The 24,443-nt window shown below is 41.1% G+C and overlaps 1 protein-coding gene across 4 annotated transcripts in view; it reads right to left on the bottom strand.

Moving 5' to 3' along the window:
- LOC147015429 (uncharacterized) overlaps nt 1-24,443 on the bottom strand; it is a 165,903-nt gene that overhangs the window by 30,265 nt on the left and 111,195 nt on the right. Inside the window, exon 4 of one of the 4 annotated variants that reach the window (XM_085850169.1) lies at nt 17,528-18,363. The exons of the other annotated variants lie outside the window; for them this stretch is intronic. Within the exon in view, the coding sequence (XP_085706295.1) occupies nt 18,350-18,363 (14 nt within the window). The 3' untranslated portion in view covers nt 17,528-18,349. Of the gene's footprint in view, nt 1-17,527; nt 18,364-24,443 lie in introns of those variants that run through there. 4 annotated transcript variants of the gene reach the window in all.

Raw genomic sequence — 24,443 nt, 5'->3', positions numbered from 1 at the left:
CTTCAACTGCCTCATTGACCCATGCATTTTGCCAATGACCGGTCATCCCTGCCACACAAAGCCCCACACTGAAAAGTATTGTTTTCTTATCCAGGAAAATATCACGTTGGTGCGGCTTCCTTTCCTTGGAGCAAGATTCAAGCAAAGTTGAACTTGGCTCATTGAGTAACTTCAAGCTCATGTGATGTTTTTTTTCCGATTAGCTCCGTCACAGAAGGTGGATGGACATTATTTTTTCACCCCTGTTTGTCTGTTTGTCTGTGTGTTTGTGAATACGATATCTCAAAAGGTTGTGGACCGGTTGGATATGTGACGAGAAATAATTGTTTCCATTTTGGTGAAGATCCGGATCTGGATCTGAATTTTTTTTTTTAAGTGATTCTTCATCATTTAGAGATAGGGCCAAACTAATATACAGCATAATATCTCAAAAAGTTGTGAACGGATTGGGATGAAACTTTGTGAATGAGTCGGGGAGATGACAGTAACAAGCAGTTTAAATTTTAGTTCAGGTCTGAATCCAGCTCTGACCTATCAGTGGGATACAAAACGTACACTAATCATCTTGGTGGAAGTATCCGCTTGACTGAGTGCCCTTCTAGTTTCGTCTTGAAACACAACTACGTATATTAAATATCTATAATGTGAACAACAGGTATAATACACCATTCTATGTGTATATAACGGAAGGAAGATTATTACTGGATGAAAATTGGTTCATGATAGTCCAGTGTGACCACTCCTCATTTTCATAAATACCAAGGTGAGCCAATGAAAAAAGCCAAGAATTCACAAGGTTTCGGAAAAGCGATGATAATAGAAAACCTATACGCCAAGAAAACCTATAGAAAACCAAGACGCCAAGGTGAACAACGAATACCCAAGATCTTGTGAAAAAAGCCAAGCAGTGGTCACACTGTGATAGTCATATGGGTTACCAGAAGTCACAGTGTGTGGGTGAAATTGACCGATTGAAAGCAGGATAATTGGATGCGTTGCAATCAAAATGTCAATAAATGCAGGCTGACTCACTAATAGGTTTCAGAAAGAAGGTACTTTGATTAATTATCGAACAGCATCTTACTTTCAAGTTGCATCATTTCACCTGGTGCGTTTAATTAAAAAAACATTAAAACAAATTGTACGCAAAGTCAAGGCTCGTGGAAGAGCAAGAACACAGAACGGACCAGGACGCAACATAACAAGAGGAACATTGGAAAGAGAAGGGGGGAAATGCCTACAGCATGGCCAAGGGAGAAAACAAATGGAGATGGACAACATGGGATGCGCAGGTAACGATGAGGGGTAGGGGGAATGCAGGGGGTGGTAAAATGGATATAAGGAAGGAATTAAACCTAGAGTGGTGACTAATGTGACAGAGATAATTGGAAACACAAGTTGTGGGAATGAGAAACAGTTGGGAGAAAACAGCAAAAAACTCGAGGGGGAGCACTCGGGAGAGTGAAAAACCTCTGCCGCCAATACTGCTGGGTCACTCAAGTGAACCTTATATCTTATTCATTAAATGTCAACAGTGCTGAGAGTTATAGTTCTTTTCTCCAACATTTTGTTTTTTGGGGGGGGGGGGTGGTTGGAAATCACTTAAAACATTTTAAAATGCAAAAAAAAAAATCGAAATTTTGTTGAAAAAAAAGTTGCAAAATTTTTTTTTTCTCAAAAAATTTTTTTTTGGGGGGGTTGGAAATCACTTAAAATATGGAGAAATGCAAAAAAAAAAAAATTTTTTTTCCTCTAACAATTTTTTTGGGGGGTTGGAAATCACTTAAAACATGTAGAAATGCAAAAAAAATGCTTTTCTCTATTTTTTTTGGGGGGGGGCGTTGGAAATCACTTAAAACATGTAGAAATGCAAAAAAAAAAATTCTCTTTTTTTTGGGGGGGGGGGACCAAGTCCAAAATTTAATGACATGATCCTTGGACCATACCTAACCCCCCCCCCCCCACCAAGTTTCGTCGAAATCCGTCGAGGAGTTTTTCCGTAATACTGTTCACAAACAAACAAACAAACAAACAAACAGAAAGGGGTGAAAACAGTAACCTCCATCCATCTTCGAAGATGGCGGAGGTTAAAAATGAGTTGCCCGAAACGATCCGAGCCTGAGACGGAGGGTCGAGATAATTTGAATGAGCAGAAAAAATACACAGGAGTGAACATTCAATATGAACAACAATCGACACGAACAGAGAACGTAAGATTTACAGCAACACAGATGAATCCAAAACGATTACCGAGCTTGTTTTGGAAGCAGATCTCTCAGAGGACCAACAGAAGCAACCACAACCAGGTAACCGGAAGAGGAAGTCTCTAATGATTTAATGATAAAAAGTTCTAATCCTTAAAGGTTTTGAATTCAAGTCCAAGTAGAGCAAATCCAGTGAAAACTATGTCCGAGTCGGTTGTAAACTTTGTCGCAACGCACACGCCATCGCTGGAGAGCTGTGGGACATGTGGTGTGGACGGAGAGAAGTGCTCTGCAGAATGAGCTATGGGGTCTGCGGGATAAAATGAGGCTACAGAGCAGAAAGAGGTTACGATAGTGAGCTGGCATTCTCTACAGACCGGGTGACGGCACATGGAGTGCAGATTTGCGAGCTCACTGCAATTGGAACGGAAATTGTGCGAGGAAGAAGAAAAAGAGATTGGGTATAAGATTTGTGTTAAGAAGAGCTCAGGATGTGAGATGTTTGGCAGAATGATAACTTCACCTTTGTGTACTCTTTACTTAACTGGGGTACACCCATGAGCCTTGAGTCATAATTTAAATGTGGGGCAACTACCAAATATGCAACAAGCACTCTTCCGTTACTCTCTGTAGCGACACACGTGAGTGAGTTACTTGAAAGCCTTCATCAAAACTTTCATAAGACTTCGTAATAGACAATAATGGGTGGACATACCAAATTGTCCTGGCATCCAGTTTTGGTACAATGCCAAACTTATAAATCAATATACTTTTGGATCAATCAATCCTTCATGGGGTTGGGTGGAGACCCACTATAAATCAGTCACCAATGAGGAAACTATAGGAAATGTCTGTGATACCTCACAGCAGCGGCTGAGTGTTCAAAGTACCATACAAAAAATAGTTTCAGAAGTATTCCAGGAATGAGATGGTTGAAAGGACATTCAGTGCATTGTACAGTATTTCAACACCATGTGTGAAGCATTACAAGAGCCAGAAAACGAACGAGAGCAGATAAAATCTATCATTGTTATAATTATTACTCCAATATATAATATTATTTTATTATTAATGATATTATTATTGCTGTTCTTTCAAATTTGAGGTGCAGCAAGTGCAGGTTGCAGCAGGTGCAGGCAGGGGTCAGATCAGGTCAGGTATGGGAGAATGCGCTGGAGCAGCGCATCTCTGCATCCACTTTCCACCGGTACTGCAGCAGCCTCCGTCTGGCCATCCCCCAGGCAGATGCCTGACTCATCCCATCTCCTCGAGATGTTGATCAACTTGCTACAACCATGAAGCACGGGGTCGGCACCCCATGAAGACCAAGAATCTTCCAGAGGGCTTCCCGAATCACTGAATCGAACATTTTGTAGAGATCAACATTGGTCCTGCAAAAACTCTCATCTGTGTTCAATGAGTGAGAACCCGGAGAGCAAGGATACGGTCAATCATTGACATCTTTGGTGTAAAGCCTGACTGCTCTGGACGCTGGTGCTCAAGCAGATGGTGGCGAACCCTTTCAAGAATTATCCGAGCAAAGACCTTACCCGACACTGAGAACAGCGTCACCTGGCAATCACTCTTCCTTTTCCAGAGATAGACAACAACTCTTCCAGTCAGTTGGGACAATACCTGTGTTCCAAACAGAGCACAGAACTGCATGCAGTGACATAAGTACAGCATTTCCACCAGTCTTGAAAATTTTAGCATGGATGCCACAGATCCGAGGAGCTTTACCCCTTTTCAACTGGTTCACCACATCCTGTGTTTCCACAAACAAAAGTGGTTCACAGTTGATTGAAGGGTCAGCAATAGGAATAGTAACATGAGAAAAGGAAAAGTTAAGGTAGGGATGAGGTTGAGCGAATACAGGCAAGGGTTAGGGTTGAGTGAGTGTCGACAGGGGCTAGGGTGGTCGAATACAGACAGTGGTGGGTTGGAGTGAGTGCAGCAGGGATGTGGTTGGAGTGAGTGCAGGCAGGGATGAGGTTGTTTTGTGTGCAGGCAGGGGTGAGGTTGGGGTGAATTCCGGCAGGGGTGAGGGTGGTCGAATACAGACAGTGGTGGGTTGGAGTGAGTGCAGCAGGGATGTGGTTGGAGTGAGTGCAGGCAGGGATGAGGTTGTTTTGTGTGCAGGCAGGGGTGAGGTTGGGGTGAATTCTGGCAGGGGTGAGGGTAAAGTGATTTTATTAGTGATGAAACTGGTTAAGATGTGGAGACTTAATTCTGCAGGAAGTATTGTTATTGTAGACATAGAATGGTGTATTGTGTTTTGAAGGAGCAGAAGTTAGGGATATTGAAGGAAGGTGAAATGACATCATGTCGGATCATGGAAGGAAGACTGTCTGGTGATGGAAGACGGAAGGAAGACGTTTGTCACTTAGGAGCAAATTATGTAGGGTAAGTTTACTCAGAGGCTTAAAAAATTTGATACAGGAATATTGGGTAGTTGACTGGAAGCAAAGGGTAATGTTTTATGGTATTCTTCCGAGAATGGGAGAGGGAATATAATTCATACATAATGCAAAAGATCTGAACCTATGTTTGTAAGAATGGTGTTGGAAACAACGTTTTGTGTTTAGGAACCAATGGGAATCATTTCAGGGACAATGAGAGTGTTTCCAGAACAATAGCCAGGGCTAAACAGAAAGGGGGCAGCAAGGTTTGCAGTGGGAATTGAGAAAGAAATTAAGGGTTTTTGGGGGGGGGCTAGTCAAGAGTGGAGAAGCTGTAAATGAAGGAATTGCTACTGAGAACAAGAATGGTTAGGCCAGGTAACAAAAAATAATTACAGGAAAGGAAAGGTTAAAAAAAACATTGAATGCCAATGTCGGGAGTTTAAAGAATAAATTGGAAGATCTCAAAACTAAAGTACATAGTGAGGAGTATGATATCGTTGCAGTGAGACTTGTTTTAATGAGGAGATAAATTGGACATGACTGGAAAGGTACGAATGTATAGGTGTGATTGTGATTCTGATGTTAACATGCTCTGTTACAGAGCGTCTGTGCTGCCGAAGCAGTTTCTTGGCAAGGGACATACTGAGTGGTTTGCCATTGCCTTCCCAGCAGTAGTTCGGGCAGCAATTTGGAATTTGGCTTCATTGCTGAAGACAGCTCGCCTATGCTTCGCGAAAGACACCATGGGGTCTGTAACATTCACCAACTCATGCCAACAGATGGGACACCCAGTTCAATGTCCATCTGAGGAATGGCACATAAATTAATGAATCCTACTGCCTGTGAAACACCTGGATAGGTGTGATAGGAAATAGACAAGAGGAGGTGGTATAGCAATAGCAATCTGAATGAAATACAGCATTGCAGTGAGAGAAAGGGATGACATTAATGAGGTAATTAATGTAGAGGATTCCATGTGGATAGAGATCAGAAATTGTAAAAAAAAAAAAAGTGGAATAGTCAGAGGCTTTTATAGGGCTTCTGGTTTGAGAGATGAACAGGAAAGGAGGGCTGATGAAGAATGCAGAGGGGAATGTGGAAAGGGAAGGGTATTAATAATAATTAATCAGGGATTTTCAATTCCTCGGGATAAATTGAGCCCATGAACAAGTAAAGGGCAGAACAGATGAGAATTTTCTAGATGTAATCCAGGTTTGCTTTTTAAACCAGTTTGTAGATAAACCCATGAATCGGAATATAGACCTCTGGCTCAGAGCTGTCTATGTTAACAGACGCCTCTGACACTACATGAATATATACTTCAATTAGGTGTAAATCCAAAGGCAGAAAGAGACCAGGTGGTTTAGCACGTAGGTACGGAGCGCTATTAAGGATAGCTTGAGGCATTTATTAAAGTATACAATAACATGAATGCAATCAAACTCATATCAATATAGGGGTAACACAGAGGGAGGTTAAGAAAAGAACTCGACAAGCCAAAAGAGAACATGAAAGGATATGGCAAAGAATATTAAGCAAGGAATTATTTTAAGTACATAAAGTGTAAAACAGGTCAAGACAAGACAAGTGTGGGCACCTTGAGGAAAAGCACAAGGAGATTGGTTGTTAATTAAAGTCGGATGGCAGGCTTGCTAAATAGTTATTTTTCTTCAACATTTACAAATTAGCAGTCAGGGTAATTACTGGGTGAGGAAGGGATTTTTTGAAGAGTTTCAGGAAGCAGTGGGAGAAGTGAAAGAAGCAGCAAGGAAAACAAAGACAAGACTAGAGGGGGAGCACTCGGTAGAGTGCAAAACCTCCGCCACCAATACTGCTGGGTCACACGTAAGTGAACCTGATGTCCTATTCATTGTCGGTCAAAACGGATCACACTCTACTGAACCACGACTGAATAAACTACACGAGATCGACGTGCATGTAGAAATGTCCAAAAAATAAAATCGAAATTTTTTTGAAAAAAAGTTGCAAATTTTTGTTTTTTTTTCTCTAACAAATTTTTTTTTTGGTTGGAAATCACTTAAAACATGTAGAAATGCAAAAACAAAAATTCAAATATTTTTCAAATAAAATCGAAATTTTTTTGAAAAAAAGTTGCAAATTTTTTTTTTCTCTCTAACAATTTTTTTGGGGTTGGAAATCACTTAAAACATGTAGAAATGAAAAAACAAAAATTCAGATATTTTTTCAAAATGGCCGCCATAGCAGCCATATTGGACTTTGGACCACATCCAAAATCTAATGGCATGATCCTTGGACCATACCTAATCCCCCCACCAAGTTTCGTCGAAATCCGTCCAGGAGTTTTTCCATAATACTGTTCACATACAAACAAACAAACAAACAAACAGACAGGGGTGAAAACAGTAACCTCCATACATCTTCGATGACGGAGGTTAATAAAGCTCCAGAGTCTGATACTAAGCATTCAAGTGTAATGGGAACCAAAATACATTCCAATAACTTCTAAATCTCAATTTAACGGAGGTGCGGCCAATTAACTTGGTGTGTGATTTATTTAAAAATTAATTGTTCACAACATTAAAATAATATAAAAAATAAACAAATAAATAATGAAACTCCAATCAAGAAATTGGAAGTATTTAAAAAGATTTTTTTTTTAAACAAAATAAATTAATAAATCCAGGAATGAAACACTAATTTCCTGAGAACTGCTCTCAAATTCTCATATCGCATGCATTTATCATGAAGAACATGCACCTACCTCTACATCAAAAAGACATTCTCGTTTGGTCCAAAAGAAAGTATTAACAGTGTTTCAAAAACTTTTTTTCTTTTTCATACATTGAAAAACTTAACAAAGTGAATGAATGAAATTCAAATCTCAGATACCGTATTCAAAAGTTCAAAAACAAATCTTGAAACATCCAGTGACAATATATTTCATTTTCGATGATCTTCAAATTCGTCTAATACGTAACTCGAACGGCACTCGGTGGAACACCTACCTTCGTCAGGCTGGACGGTTTACGTTTTGTATTTGACTGATAGGTAGGATGTGGATCTGGATCTTCACCAAAAATCGAATGGAATTGTTCTTGTCACACACCCAACATGTCCACCAAGTTTTGTCCGAATCCGTCCACAACTTTTTGAGATATCTTGTTCACAAACAAACAGACAGACAGACAAACAGGGGTGAAAACATAACCTCGCCCACCTTTGGTGGTGCAGGTAACAACATCGACGTGTGACATACGTATTGCACTTTTAGTTTAATTTAAATCAGGGAACCCTCCTGGTGGACTTGGTGAATGGAAAGGAAATGAAGACCAAGACAACCAATTACGATCTACAATTAACAAGTGTGGATGGGTAGCAACTTGCCTAAAAATTGTTTTCCTCTGTGTTCTCCCACGACTAAATTTTTGGAAGAAAGTTTTGTATCATTTCCAAGAACCTCGATCCGTTCATTGCATCACGGAGGATGCGAGGTCCATTGACTTTGGCTGTTTTGACGATTGTTTCTGGATCATTTCCTGACCAATAATGGAACTTATAACCAGACTCGGTAGTATAATGATTAGAGCATCCGCTCTTGATTCTAAGATATCGGTGGTTCAAACCCCGTCCGAGTAATACCAAAGACCTAGAAAATGGTACATAGTGTTTCCTTGCTTGACGCTCAGCATTTAAAAGGAGCATTTAGAAGGAGCATGGAGCAACCAATGCTGGTAAGGCAATAGCAAACCACCAAGTTTATCATAACCCTTGCTAAGAAACTGCTGAACAGCAACATCAATGCTCTGTGAAGACTTTGGTACATTAAATAAAATAAAAAACGGCAGTTATCCCTGTTGACAAAACCACCAACATGGAAAACAGCCTCGACAGACCAGATAATGTCATGTAAACACACCTGCACAGTGCACAGTCATCAATTAACTGGAGGAAATATTCACAAACTCTTCTCTTGTCACAATTATCTGGAAACAGCTCCTGACCATAGTGAGGTTTGCATGGTTTCCATCCCAAGTTCTTCTTCAAAATTGCCTAAATTGTATGGTAACTTATTCCACTTTCCCTCAACACTCGTCTTATTAACTTCTTTGGGCTCAATGTGAACGTGTTTTGTACCTGGTCAATGTTTTCTGGAGATCTCACTGTGGTTTGTCTTGCTGATCTTCTTCTGACCCTGACTGAATCAAATAACATCCCAGCATGCTTAGTGCTATGTATAAAAATGCTGCACAGGCCTGGTTGTAGCATGGCTGCCAGAAGAGACCCCCCCCCATGCCCCCATCCAGAACATATGTGGTTGCCCAATGGTTTGATTAGCATGACACTGATGTTTTCAAATGGCATGGCCTTCTCAGTCACCATATCTGAACCCAATCGAAAAATCTATAGGATATTCTGGAACGATGCCTGCGACAGCGTTTTCCACCTCCGTCAAACAGGTGTGAGTTGATTGACTTTTTCGTGGAGCAATGGTGCCACATTCCTCCTGCAGAATTCCAGACGCCGGTGGGCTCTATGCCACGGTGCATACAGGCCATACTGGCCACACATGGTGGCCTAATGCCCTATTAAGTGACTTTACATTGGTGTTTCCATTTTTTTTGTTCACCACCTGTACCTACCATGAACACAAGCCAATATCCCCACACCAACCCACTCAATCTCCAATGCATCGAGGTACCTATATCTAAATCCCATTTAAACATATCCACCCCATCCGCTGCCATTACATTGAGTATCACGTTTTCAAGGCTGCGGTTAATCACCTTGAGGATGGATTTATCCAGTGTCGTATTAATTGGTTCAACATTAGCCTCCACTTTGTATGAAAGAAAAACTTCTTGTTCTCGCCGCTTCAAAATGCTCATCCCATAGTTATCGTCTTCTAACATATTATGTTTCATGGAATTTGTAACATAATGACAAGTTATACAAATGTGAAGGTGCTTGGTAAAAAAAAAGGCAGAAACATAAAAGATTATTGGATGTAGTCGGCACAGTCTGGTAATATCCACAGTAATGTCATGTAGGCAATGAGCCAGAGAAACCCGTGGCCTCTGGAAAGAAGACAGAGCTTCCAAAAATCCCGAATAGATTTAGTTGGAACTCGACCAGTGATACATAACTGTAAGTCCTATCTCAAAGGAGAATCACCAATAAGTCACGAGCAAGCCTAGAGCTTGTGCTTCTGCATGACATCACTGGAATGGTATATCATCTTTAATTCATTGTGTTCCTAACAAAATGAAGCCTCGACATCCTGCAGGATTGAAACAGTAAAACTAGAATGCTGACCTAATGTGGATTCCACTCCAACATTTCCTTTTTTAACGTTTTTCTTTTTCTGACTTGTAAAACTATACTACAAGTTCTGGGATCTTTATCCTTCACAGGAAAGGCTTGATGATGAGTACATTTGTGTGATTTAAAAGATTAACTTCTCATAATAATATAACTGTATTCAGGGGCATTAGCCTGGAGTTGACTTAGTGGTTATGGTGGCTGGCATGGGATCTTAGAGGGTCCTGAGTTTGAGCCCCGTTAACTGCTGAATTAACACCAGGTGGGGTTGACTCAGCCTGTCATCCTTCTGAGGTCAGCAAAATGAGTACCAGTGTACTGGTAATAGGGACACTGAATCAGTGGCACCCCCATACTTGATAGCAGAGGCGATGCACTGTTGATCATGGCCAGTTCAAAGCATAAAATCAAACCACCACAAAAAGTGGAAGGATCAAAAAAAAAAAAAATGAAGGGGAAATAACAAAATGGCTCCTTTTTTATTTTTGTATACACTGTCGAGGCCCATATGAGAGCGAACACACAAAACATATAACAAGGGTTGCAGGAGACAAGAGGGGAGGGGGGCAGGGGAGAGGGAATGAAAAAACAGTGCAGAACAGAGACATGAGGAGATCTGTGGAAGGGAGAGGGATGCAACTTTCAACACAATATGCAACTTTTGAAATGACATAATGTGCCCCAGAATGCTCAGCACGCATGCACATAAACCCGCAGCACCAGGGTTCATTGGGGCAGCTGAACATACTGTACATCATGCACGTCAGATAAGGACTGTTACCCAAAATGGTTCACAAAATCATCTAAAAGAAGCTGAAAATACTTGGAAACGCACTTGCTTGAAAGGGGTTTGCCTCTGTACAACAAAAGAGTTAGAGAACTTTCTGAACTCGCCGAAAAAAAGCTGATAGCTTGCAGCTTACCTTACAACAAACTGCCGAGGATGTGGACAGGTACAAGGGCTGAAGATTTATAGATGGGCGTGTTCCACCCAAACCCTCAAGCATTGCTGAGCGTGAGTGCACATTGAACCTTGCAGGATTACCTCGTGTGGACAGAGCAGGCTTGGCGGTGTATTTAATGTGGTCCGCAATAAGTCGACGCTGTCATTACCAACATTCAGGTAGACTTCCCAAAGGGAGACACCGTGTCTGGTTTTGTTGCTTCTGAACAACGATGGGAGGGAAGGTCATTTCTGGGATTTTTCAATGCACAGGGTATATGAGGCACCGCGAGGAGCAGTGATGTAAGGGCCACATCGGCCATTTTGGAGTTAATGCCATATAGCACTATTTTAACCCTTACCCTATCATCCGAGCCTGTCATCATCATATCATTAAAAATGTCGCTTACATCACTCCTCCTCGCCGGGCCTCATATTTAAAATGATAATATTTACCATTCATCATGTTTGGGAGGATTGGTGCTGGGAATGGGAGCTGTGTGGGCTGTGAGGGCCACGATAAATATACATTTTTTGTTTGGTTCCGGGGCCACAAGAGAAGTTATACGAGATTTTTTACATCTATTGGCAAAAATAGAAGCATATATCGATGTGTGTGTGTGTGTGTGTGTGTGTGTGTGTGTGTGTGTGTGTGTGTGTGTGTGTGTGTGTGTGTGTGTGTGTGTGTGTGTGTGTGTGTGTGTGTGTGTGTGTGTGTCACCAATTCTCTCTGAGATGGCTGAACGATTCTTCCTCAAACTTTCAGAGGTCCATCAATGACTGCCAGAGAGTGGTTTAAGCAAAAAAAGTTTTTGAAAAATTTGAAAAAAAAATATTCAATTTTTTGATTTTTTCCCCTCTTTTTAATCCCTTTATAATGCCTGAGTCTTTGCAACTATGTTAAAGATAATACTAAATAATCCCATTCCTTAGTGGGTGTGGGGAAGTATTTTAGGAACCCACAAAAAATAGAAAAATAAAAAATAGATTTTTTCAAAATGACAAAAGGGTAAGAACAGCACCAGGCAATGAATGAAACCCACCACATGTGGCGATAGAAGCCAACAACAGCAAATTGTGTGTGCGCGCTTACACACACACACACACCCACCCCCCCCCACACACACACACACACACACACACACACACACACACACACACACACACACACACCCGTGCCACCCCCCCACACACAAACACACCCCTGCCCCCCCCCACACACACACACACATACACACACACACACACACACACACACACACACACACACACACACACACACACACACACACAATGGCGGCGATGGTAGGTGGCATGATTTTCCACCTCCCGCTCGCCTGGGATGGAAAGGACTGAGGGCCGCGTCAAACCCATCATTTTCCAAGGCAGTGAAGACCGAGCTGAAAACGGCAGCTTTGATGGGACAAGGTGCGCATGAGGCACCCAGTATTACTCCGATCGACATGCCTTGTGACATGGCCTGGCTCTGCAGCTGGCGAGACTTGTTGACCCCATGCTGCCGGGAGAGAAGGCCCGAACTTTGCCGAACTCCCTCTTACAAAGTTCCCGCCCAATGAGGACGAGAGACCGAGTTTTGTGTAATCGAGGACCGTGCTGAATACAACAACTTCAATGAGTGTGATAACTGAGCCGAGAACAGCAGCTTTAGTGAGGGAGAGGCCTGCGCATGTGTCACTTGGAATCACACTGATCGGCCCGTGTTTGTGACGTGACCTGCCTGGCCTTGCGGCTTGTTGGGTTTAGCCGACCCCATCATGCTGAGAATGAAAACCCGAACTTTGGCAACTCCCTTTTTACCAAGTTCCACCAACATGGGACTGAGTCCCGTGGGATCCAGGACTGCACCGAATACAATAATTTTGATAGAAGTGAGATCCGAGTCAGGGACGGCAGCTTTGGTGTGTCAGAAGCCCACAAAGAGGAGGGGGGGAGAGGGGCAGAGTTGCGCCGCTCAACACAGGTTTCAGGTTTAGAATGAGGCCTGGCGCCCTCGCCTTGCCTTGCTGATTGTTGGGTTTTGCCAATTCTATCCCATATCACACACACACACACACACACACACACACACACACACACACACACACACACACACACACACACACACACACACACACACACACACACACACACACACACACACACACACACACACACACACACACGGAAACTTTGAGACCTGGGAGGGCTCCATTCCACCTTCTGAAACCCACATTTGGAGATAACAACCAAAGACACACAGACAAACGGCTCTCTCATAGTACGGTATGGATTAAAAAGTTGGCATATCTAGCACAATTGTGAGTATCAAGTTCGTTTAACTTTTTGAACATCCCTCATAATGGTGTCATATATTATGTCTACCGTTGACTGACAGAATAGCTCAGAGGTCACACACTTATCTTGAACTGTCTAGTCTGGATTTATTCTCCAAGGAAAATAACTCAGGTGTGCTGTCCTTTTGGAGTGGAATGCCCTTGGACGTGTCATCTACTACGGTAACTCTTGTGGATGTTAATGATACCAGGCTGCCTTCTGGAACAGGCCATTGTATGGACAGCTCAGGCCAAATTATAAATTTAGCCTCGATGACCTGCTCAGATGGCAATAGCAAATGACCTCATGTATTCCTACGCTTTGATTTTTTTCTTTTTTAGCTCACCTGGAATGTAGTTCCGGGGAGCTTATGGCATGGCACGTCGTCCGTCTGTCTGTCTGTCTGTCTGTCTGTCTGTCTGTCTGTCTGTCTGTCTGTCTGTCTGTCTGTCTGTCTGTCTGTCTGTCTGTCTGTCTGTCTGTCTGTCTGTAAACACTTACAAATTCTTCTCCGGAACTGCTGATAGGATTGTGACCAAACAGGTATTTGGTATGTTTCAAGTTTATTTAGTTTAGACTGATTTTTTTTTTTAATGCTGTGAACAAATTTTAGTTCATTACCCGTGTTGAAGTTCGTTGTAAAGTTTCAACAAAACTGTGTGTAGTTTCGGAGAAGAAGATCCGAGTATTTACAAACTGACTGCCTGACATGACGGACACCGTGCGATGCTAATACCTCACCTGAACTATGTTCCAGGTGGGATAAAAAGAGGTGAGGGAGAGGGGGAAAAAATCATAATAATCTGGAAAAAGGGAGTGCTTGAGAATGGGGTAACTTGGTGTGGAAAATATTATGGGTGTGTGGATGGGGGATGACCTGAGGTAGTGGTTGAACAGCTGTCTTGAAGACTTGGAGGGGAGAATGGTACTGAATAGACTGGGGAAGTTGGTTCCATAGGTGAGAGAAAAGAGGAACAAATGATTGGAGGTAAGCAGTGAGCCTGGATTTTTGGAGTTTAACAAGAAGAGGATTACAGCAGAAAATTACCTGCAGAAACAGAGGAGGGACAGAGAAAAGAGTTGGCAGAGGGTGCAAGACCAAAAACGAGTACCTGTCTACGATTCGAAAGTAACAAGCAGAGATATTGAGCTTCATCACGGGAGATCCCAATGATTTTGAGGGTCTTACTTTCTACCAGCATGAAGAACAGCATGGTGTAAGGCAGGGGTGCCAGCCCAAAGGGGAGAGCAGTACTCCATCAAGCTTCAAATTGAGGCCTTGAAGTTTGTTAAAAGTTCACACTGGCCAAGGAAAGTCCTTGCATGATGAAGAATGTCCCGTCGACTTTGTTACGAATTAATAACAAAGTTGGGTAAAAGAGTTTTATCATTATCTAGTCTCCTTGGAGGAATTGTGTTAAAATTTTGATTTTCAGCGAGCATGATGTTCTAAAATAATAAATACTCACTTTGAGAACTGAATGCAGCTTAAACTAGAAGGGCACTGCATAGAGCGCATGCCTCCGCCACGTATTGCCTGATCCATGAGAACATATCTGGCCCAATACATTTTTGAAATATCATGCTATATATCATTTTTGGCCCAAATCTCTCAATGGTGAAGAATCATTTTAAAAATTAAATAATTCTCGTATCCAGATTCAGATCGGGATCGTCACCAAAATCGAATCAATTCGTCCTTGCCACACACACAACGAGTCCACCAAGTTTTATCCGAATCAGTCCAAAACTTTTTGAGATATCGTGTTACATATCGGTTTAGCCCGATCTCCCAATGGTGAAGAATCGCTTTAAAAATTGTAGAAGTCGGATCCGGATCTTCACAAAAACTTAATCAGTTTGTCCTTGTCACACACCTAACCTGTTCACAAAATTTCATACGGATCCATCCACAACTTTTTGAGATATCCTGCACACAGACAAACAGACAAAGTCGTGAAAACATAACCTCCTTCACCTTCGGTGGCGGAGGTAACAAAAGCTCGATTTAAACAAGACAAATGTGTTAAAATGCCAAGAGTATTTTGTAAGTTATGCGTACTTACATAAGAACTTATAAAAAGATGCGCGTTATTCATTCTCCATGCTGCACTTAGGTATGTGATCTCATGAACACATTTTCAGCTGTTTAAAATCACTGTGAGCATCCAATGAAATCTGTTATGACCTCTGTTCTTTTCCTAGTTGTTCTCGCTTCGAACTGATTTTTTTTATGTAGAAAATCAAGTTCCTGAAAAGATCATGAAGCTGAACGTCAGTGTCATGAAGGCACAACAGGCGACATGAGACTTGCAAGCACGCGAGTCGATATGAAACCCGCAGGTAGGAAGATGAGGGTGGGAGAACAAGGGTCTGGTGGTGTAGATAACAAATGGTAATGGAAACAACATGAGGTGATGGTAAGGTGCCATCGTACTTTTGCAGCTTCTTTATTTTAAGTTGACTTCGTTGACTCTGGGACTCAAGTTGGGATTAAGTTGACTCTGGGACTCAAGCTGCTCTGACGTATTTCACAGTACAACCACAAAATATAATTTGGTTCTTTCCAACACACTTGCAGCAGTAGATTTTTTTGCAAGATTTGACTTCGCACAGGATATAATTAACGTAAGGATATTCAAACTACACTTTCTCGACTCAAGTCTGTTTTTGCCTTCAAGAATAATCCCAACTGCGCACATCTTGTTCAGTTTACACACAAGTGTTGTTTGTTCGGAGGAGTAATGGAAAAAAAAGTTTTGTACACCATCACGTTGACCAGTAAGTTATAATTGTATAACGTTAGGATATGTAACTTTAATCTTGCGATTACAGGTAGTGCTGGTAGGAGGCCACATCTGCTTGGTGGATTAACCCACAGACCACTTTTTGGTGGATTTTTGACGGGATGCCATTTCTTATTGTGACCGTCTCAAAATAAAAACAGAATTTTGATCCGGACTCATATTTATTCTTTTTTTTGAACTTTTAATAGATTACATTTGCAATAGTTTCCTCTCGTGAAACATGAAGCCCAGGTGGAGTCATGGCTAACCAGATATTTATTGCATCGTGGTCATTTCTACTCTCTCAAGTTTGGAGATGACGTAATTTCCTTTGATTCAGAATAGTTCAGCTCACTCATTGCAGCTGAAAATTGCTGACGAGTCTGGGATCCTAAACTCAGCTTGTTTTGAGGTCATGATCATCAATAAAACCGAAAGGTGTACAAACGACGGTCCATTTCACTTAGTGGAAAATCAAAAAGATCTTAACTTCACTATGGTGATCATTTCACCATCTCGTGGTAGTTTCCCACCAAAAAGGACATTGTGAGATATTGTAAAATTTGTGGTACCATTTCGTTTCCATATGTGCCACGACAGCTTTACCTCTTCACAAGAAAATGGAGTGCTCAGCTTAACACCCCCAAGTAAATAGTAAGAACAAAACACTGAAAATCATTTTTCACATCGAAATATACAAGCACTCCAAACTGGGGCTGAGCTTTAAAGAGCATCAGTGCCCTCAAGTATGTGTTTCCAAAAAAAAATAAAAAAGTCTACATCCGATACCAAAATATTCAAGTTCCACCTTCAAAAACTGCAGCAAAAGAGGCATTCTTCACTAAATCTCTTCCACAACTTCAATTATAGGTTTCCTCAATCATGACGTAGTATAATGTACACAGCTGTAATATATGTACTGTGAACAAGGAAAATGGCGGAGAAAATGCACTCGCTTTGACGGATGAAGAGAGGTCAGCAAATGTTGCAGGCTTTTTCAACCGCACTCAACACTTCAACGACACTCAACAACTACACTCTCAAATTTGGGACATGCCAATTCCCCGAATCGTGGAGCGATTGAGTCAGGGGGAAGATCATATGTCAGAGTAGTCAGGTCAGAGGAGAGAGTGTGAATCACTTTCAGAAGTAGAACATCAAACGTGGGGATGTTTCAACTTGTACGAGGTAATTACTGAAAATATTGAACCGAGGAGTAATTACTGAACATACAAATAGTTACTTTGACGTCGGGTGTAACCGCTCAACAAAACGCTCATTCATCAAAAGTCATTAGATGTGATGAAGTTATGATTAGTTCAGCAAAAAAAAACAAAGGTTGTAAATTGACTTTCCTTTTAATCATTGTGCTTACCAAACAGTTTATGCAAACATCCAACGAACAAGTTAACAAGCACATCACGCTTTATGTGAAGCTGTGGATATCTATATCTATACATATATATATATATATATATATATATATATATATATATATATATATATATATATATATATATATATATATATATATATATATATATGATTGACCCCTCCCATGTTCTCCAGCCAAAGTAGCTGCATAAAGCAACCCAAGAAGACTTCCTAGCCACCTGGGCGTAATTGATTAGGTGAGAGCTGATTGGCTATTCCCTCCATCTACAGGTGAGAGATGTGGGTGGGTTTTTTTTTATTACCTTCGCATTCTGCGAAAGGTTATGTTTTGGTCGGCGTGTATTTATTTATTTGTAATCTTGTGATTCGTATAACTCAAAAAGTATTAAACCAAATTGCATGAAATTTGGTGGGATGTTTGGTTATTAGCCAGGAAGCATTCGATTAGATTTTGGAATCGTTCGAGTCAAAGGTCAAGGTCAAGGTCACGAAAAGGTCAAAATCGTCTTTTTACGATAACACGGTCAATTTTTATTCAATTTGCATGCAATTAACGCCAAAATGTTCAGAATTCAACGCCTCATCTTGTGATATGCAATATGACACAATGACGCCCATACTCTTGTTACCGGTTAGGGGTCAAAGGTCAGGGGGGTCACGACCTTGAAAAATATGCGGTTTTTGTCATAACGCAGTCAATTCTTGTCCGCTTTACATGAACCCAGCACCAAAATGTTCAGAATTTAATGCCCAATCTTGTGACACAATGACGTCATAATGCATGTCACCGGTTGGGGTAAAATGTCGGGGGGGGGGGGTCATGCCCTTGAAAAATATGCGGTTTTCGGCATAACTCAGTCAATTCTTATTCGATTTGCATGAAACCAGCATCAAACGAGATTCAATTACCTTCTCTTGTTGAAACGTTGTATTCACCGAGCTTGCGAGTGAAGACTCGCCAAAACGACGTGAGTTGATTGTTGTTTAGTCCGTAGCCCCTGAAAGTCGGGGGGGGGGTCATGACATTATAGATATGTGGTTTGTGTCATAAGACCATTCATATGAAACCAGTTCCCCACACTCATACCAAGAACAAAAAAAGTAGTGGCGGCGAAGGTATGCGCTCTATGAGTGCTCGTTCTAGTTTATATATTGACTGCTTTTGACGTTTGCACGTGGTATATGCTTGAGAGCCTCATTGGTATGCATTGCTGTCTACACTATTGCTGATGATTCACCGATAAGTGATGAAACCGGTCCGGTAGCTGAGGGGAGTGTATAGCATTGGGATTGTCGTGTGTTTACTATGTGTGAACGTCTTTATAGTTGTTGAGGAACTCTGGGAAGGGTTCGAAACAGCGCTTAGCACTTACCTTGTGTAAGTCTTCTTGGGTAGCTTTATGCAGCTACTTTGGCTGGAGAAGCATAGGAGGGGTCAATTATATATATAATCCTAGCCACCTGGGCATAGTCGATTAGGTGAGAGCTGATTGGCTATTCCCTCCATTCACAGGTGAGAAATGTGGGTGGGTTGTTCTATATATATATATATATATATATATATGTATATATGTATATATATATATATATATATATATATATATATATATATATATATATATATATATATATGTTGTTGTTGTTGTTCGTCTTTCAGCTGCTCCCGTTAGGGGTCGCCATAGCAGATCATCCATTATGATCCGCATACTGATTTGGCATAGGCTTTACGCCGGATGCCCTTCCTGACGCAACCCTGGTCACCTCTTATGACACAGGGATAAGCATTGGGTTTCCCCATGATTCCAGGCTGCCCAGTGCAGAGCTCCCATCCTCAAGCGATCCTCCAACCCAAGCCTCCGAGTAGCCGGATTACAGGCGCACGCCACTACGCCCGGTCATTATATATATATATATATATATATATATATATATATATATATATATATATATATATATATATATGTGTGTATATATATATATATATATATATATGTATATGTATATGTATATGTATATATATATATATATATATATATGTATATATGTATATATGTATATATATATATATATATATATATATATATATATATATATATATATATATATATATATATATATATATATACTTTTATTACAGTTGATTAAGAAGCCAGTAAGGTCATGCCACAAGAGGAGAATTTTAAGCTTTAAGTTGATGGAATTGCAGAAACTAATCTTCAGACATACCGTATTTAGAAAATTTATCTACATGTTCAAATGTAAATTTTGCAGTTGCAATTCATTTGGCTTCTCGGTTGGGGCTGACTTAATGTATCGCTGACTTAATGTATCGCTGACTTGAGCTTCAGATTGAAACTGACCTGAGATGACAATGGCAAACCACCCATGGTATTCCAAGTCATCAAACTTTCGAAATTGGAGCAGATTAATACTATATTATTGTCGTATGACATGGAATTATAAGGCAAGCACGTTTCATCTTAATCAAAAGGATGACTGCTTAAAATCACCGAGCTCCAGGATATACAAGCACATATGTTGGATTTTTTTCTTTTTTGAAAGAAAAAGGCACATCCAATCAAAAAGTAACTAGATCTACTTCATCCATCCTCTTCTTCTTCTTTCAGCTGCTCCCGTTATGGATCACCACAGCGGATCATCCGTTATGATCCGCATACTGATTTTGGCACAGGTTTTACGCCGGATGCCCTTCCTGACGCAACCTTGGTCGCCTCTTACGACACAGGGATGTGGATTGGGTTTCGCCATGATTCTGGGCTGCCATACACCCTCTCATAGCGCGCCCAGCACATAGCAGAGCCCCCGTCCTCAAGTGATCCTCCAACCCAAGCCTCTGAGTAGCCGGATTATAGGCGCACGCCACTACGCCCAGTATATCTTCTCCATCCATTGGGGCCATACTCTGTACAGAGTGTCAGTGCTGCCGAAGCAGTCTCCTGGGCTATTGGGCACAATCCTGGACAGGTCGCCACTCCAACACATGATACTCGAATGGCTCAATCATCCCAGCAAGCTGGTACTCATTTTGCCGACCTCAGAAGGATGACAGGCTGAGTCAACCCCACCTGGTATTAATTCAACATCTGAGCATGATTTGAACTCAGGACCTGCACTCAGGACCCGAGGATCCAAAGCCCGCCACCCTAAACTAGATATACGCTGCTAATTTAAGTAATAAACTAAAGGGGGAGCACTCGGTAGAGTGCAAAACCTCCGCCGCCAATACTGCTGGGTCACTTAAGTGAACCTGATATCCTATTCATTGTAGGTCAAAACGGATGAGACTCTACTGAACCACGATTGAACAAACTAAACTAGATCGACACACATGTAGAAATGCCAAAAAAAAATCAAATTTTTTTTGAAAAAAAAAGGTGCAAAATTTGTTTTTTTTTCTCTAACAATTTTTTTTTGGGGGGGGGGTTGGAAATCACTTAAAACATGTAGAAATGCAAAAAAAAATTCAAATTTTTCTCAAATAAAATCGAAATTTTTTTGAAAATAAGTTGCAAAACTTTCGAAGTTTTTTTTTGGACCAAGTCCAAAATCTAATGGCATGATCCTTGGGCCATACCTAATCCCCCCAACAAGTTTCGTCGAAATCCGTCCAGGAGTTTTTCCGTAATACTGTTCACAAACAAACAGACAGGGGTGAAAACAGTAACCTCCATCCATCTTTGATGGCGGAGGTTAACAAGCAAGAGCAGACCAAATTTCAGGCGACGTTTCACCCGCTTCCCAGCGAACTTCCTCAAGCCAATAGACCATGAGCCTCAGCACGTGTCCGCTTTTATTCCTGAGGCAACAATTAATTTCCGGTCACGTGAGGGTGTGGGCTGTAAATTGGGGAGCGTTTTAGTTTGCCAAACATTAAGCAATACACAACTCTGATACAAATGGCAAAAATTGGATGGTGTGATTACAACTGTACAATGTGAGCAGAAAACAACAACGCTAAATCCTCAACACAACACCCACAGCTATACATGCACATCACCCGACGGAAACTCCACTAATCACGAAACCCACACGTCACCATGTCCAACCTGGACATGAACCCAGCTCTGTTCATGCCCCAGAAACACAAAAACAGGGACAACCACACCCACCCACTCACCCCCACATCATGAGTAAATAATAAAAAGAGCAGAGCAGACCATCGATGATGTGATTTGACATTTATTACCTCTGCCACCGAAGCTGAAGGAGGTTATGTTTTCACCCCTTTCCTGTTTGTTAATCTTGCCGAAATTTTCGGCAAGATTGTATCGATCGGTAAGTTAGTTTGTTTGTTTATTTATTTATTAATCTTGCCGAAATTTTCGGCAAGATTGTATCGGTCGGTAAGTTAGTTTGTTTGTTTATTTATTTGTTTGTTTATTTGTTTGTTTGTCACTTTGTTTCATAAAAGTGTTTGTCGTCGCCTATTTTTCACCTTTAAATCACTCTGTAGAGCGCAATTCTCATTGAAACCTCTTGTGGTTACACATATCATAGTATTATTGGAATACCCTTCAGCACACATAATTGGTCAAGGTCAAGGTCACTTTGTGGTAAATCATGGAGTTCAACGAAACCCTAATTTTGGGAGTAATTTTGATCGAATCTTCTCAAAACTTTGTAGGAATGTAGCATATGGCTTAGCGCTCAGCTGATAAGTTTTTGGTGGAGATCGGCCTTGACCTTCATGGTTAGCGCCTGAGATCGAAATGTTTTTACCCCAAGGTCAATTTTTCAAATCTTAGTTACCATATCGAGTAATACCTCATATGAAAGCCCTTGATGAGCGCTTGCCAGATCTGTAGTTTGTCAAGGAACCAAAAATGCTTCCTGCGATAACAGAACGTTCTCTAGCATCCATATATTATTGGTAGTTTTCAATCTTAAGATTAATCTTTAGATCAATATCAATAGACTCTTTCCACAAGTCTCTATAGGCCGAGCGATAGACTCTGATCAATGTGTCACAAGTATTTGTTTCAGTTTGCGCTTCACGTGCTTCGGTTCGGCAAGATTTTTCGTTCTATGAACGAAATTCTGGCTAGTTTATTTGTGTGCAGGATGTCTCAAAAAGTTGTGGACGGATCCAGATGAAATTTGGTGGACATGTTTGGTGTGTGAAAAGGAAGAATCGATTCGATTTTGGTGAAGATCCGAATCTGGATTTGGATACGAGAATTATTTAATTACTAGGGATTCTTCACCATTGAGAGATAGGACCAAAAACGATATAGTGATGTATTGCACGATATTTCAAAAATGTGTTGGGCCCGATATGTTCTCGTGGGTCAGGCATTACGTGGCGGGGGTACGCGCTCTCCCAAGTGCCCTTCTAGTTTAATATTGCATTTCATACTCATGATCTGCTTTAATGAATAATGGTTTACTAATATAACCTTTAAACTTGCACACAACATACCAAACAAGCAATAGTATGTCTTATTGTTCTTCCCTTTACCACTCTGAGGAACATCATGGAATCCATGGTGGGTTGAGACAATTGTGAACATTTTCATCGCCAGGAGTTACCCTCCATAGGTTGCTACTCCATCAAGGAATGACAGGATAACCTCGTTGGTATGTGCACTCACCTTTAGCTGTCTCACCTGGGTTTGAATCCCAACCCGGCTACAACCTGTCATCATGAAGTTTCACAGGGAGGGCGAGGGAGGTATTGATGTGCGTGCCGTCCATTGGATGTTCTTTAAGCTGGAGGACACGTCTGCCAACACTGATCGCTGGTAGACCTTAAAGATCGCCGTTAGATCTTTCCTGCTGAATAGACCCTGAACAAATTTAAAATTCCTGCCACCTTCAGTGAACATCTGGCCGAGCCAGCTGGCTCCTGAAAGATTTGGGTCATAAATGTTCCTCAACACACCCCATCATCAAACTGCGAATAAGTTGGGCTTTCAAAGAAGTAATCAGAATGAGATAATCCAAAATTACCAACATTGTAAGAACTGCACCATGAACAAGGCAATATTTGTAAATTCCCATAATTTGCATGTAAACGATCATGTTTCTGCTATTGATATTTTCAAATATGAATATCAAGGGCTTTATTAGTTTTATTGAATGCAATCTTATTTCTTCACGTGTATAAAACCTATCATATTATTTTTAATTTTTGAAATCCAAGTTGGCAACTCAAGTGAAACTGGAGTGGCACTCGGTGGAGTGCGTACCGCCACCAGGCTGAACAGTTTACGCTTTGTATCCCATTGATGGGTCAGATCTGGATCCGGACCTGAACCAAAATCCCATCGGCTTGTTCTTGTCACCTACCCAACTCATCCACCAAGTTTAGTCATAACTTGTGCACAACTTTTTGAGCTATCATGCTCTATACATTTATACCTATATCTCTTTTGGCTCCATCTCTCAATGATGAAGAATCATTAGAAAATTAAAAATAAAATTCTCAGATCTTCACCAAAATCGAATCAATTCGTCCTTGCTACACACCCAACCTGTCCACCAAGTTTCATCCAGATCCGTTCATAACTTTTTGAGATATCGTGCATACACCCAACCTGTCCAAATAGACAGAAAGGGATGAAAACATAACCTCCTTCACCTTTGGTGGTGGAGGTAATAATATTTAAATCATTGGGTGACTTCATGGTTATAGATTTCGTTCCGAGTCTGAGAGGTCGGTGGTTCGAGCCCAAGATGAGTCATCCGGAAGACTTTTAAAATGGTACATGCTGCTTCCTTGCTTGACACTCAGCATTTAAAAAGTATCAAGCACAGACAAGCACAGATTTTGATGGATCTAATAACCTCCTCAAACATTTAAGTTCCTTGTCATTGAAGTAAAATGGCCTAATATTTGTCCAATTACTGCAAAACGGAAGGTTATTGAAAATGCCAATAAGGCGATTTGTGTTCCACAATGTTCAAGTGTATAAATCACGAGCATGGGTACCCGTCGTTGCCGGGCAACGTCAGGTCCCTCTTCCCACCCCATCTCTTCCCCTGCCTCCTCTCACCCCACCCCTTGAGGGACGAATTCATCGATATGGCTGAGATAATGATGCTATAGATGTTTATC

Source organism: Eptatretus burgeri, chromosome 12, assembly GCF_056783735.1.
Source record: "Eptatretus burgeri isolate ZD-2024b chromosome 12, Ebu_testis_v1, whole genome shotgun sequence".
Lineage (NCBI taxonomy): Eukaryota > Metazoa > Chordata > Myxini > Myxiniformes > Myxinidae > Eptatretus > Eptatretus burgeri.
The sequence above is the reverse complement of the archived record's forward strand: the minus strand, read 5'-3'. Positions and strand labels throughout refer to the sequence as shown.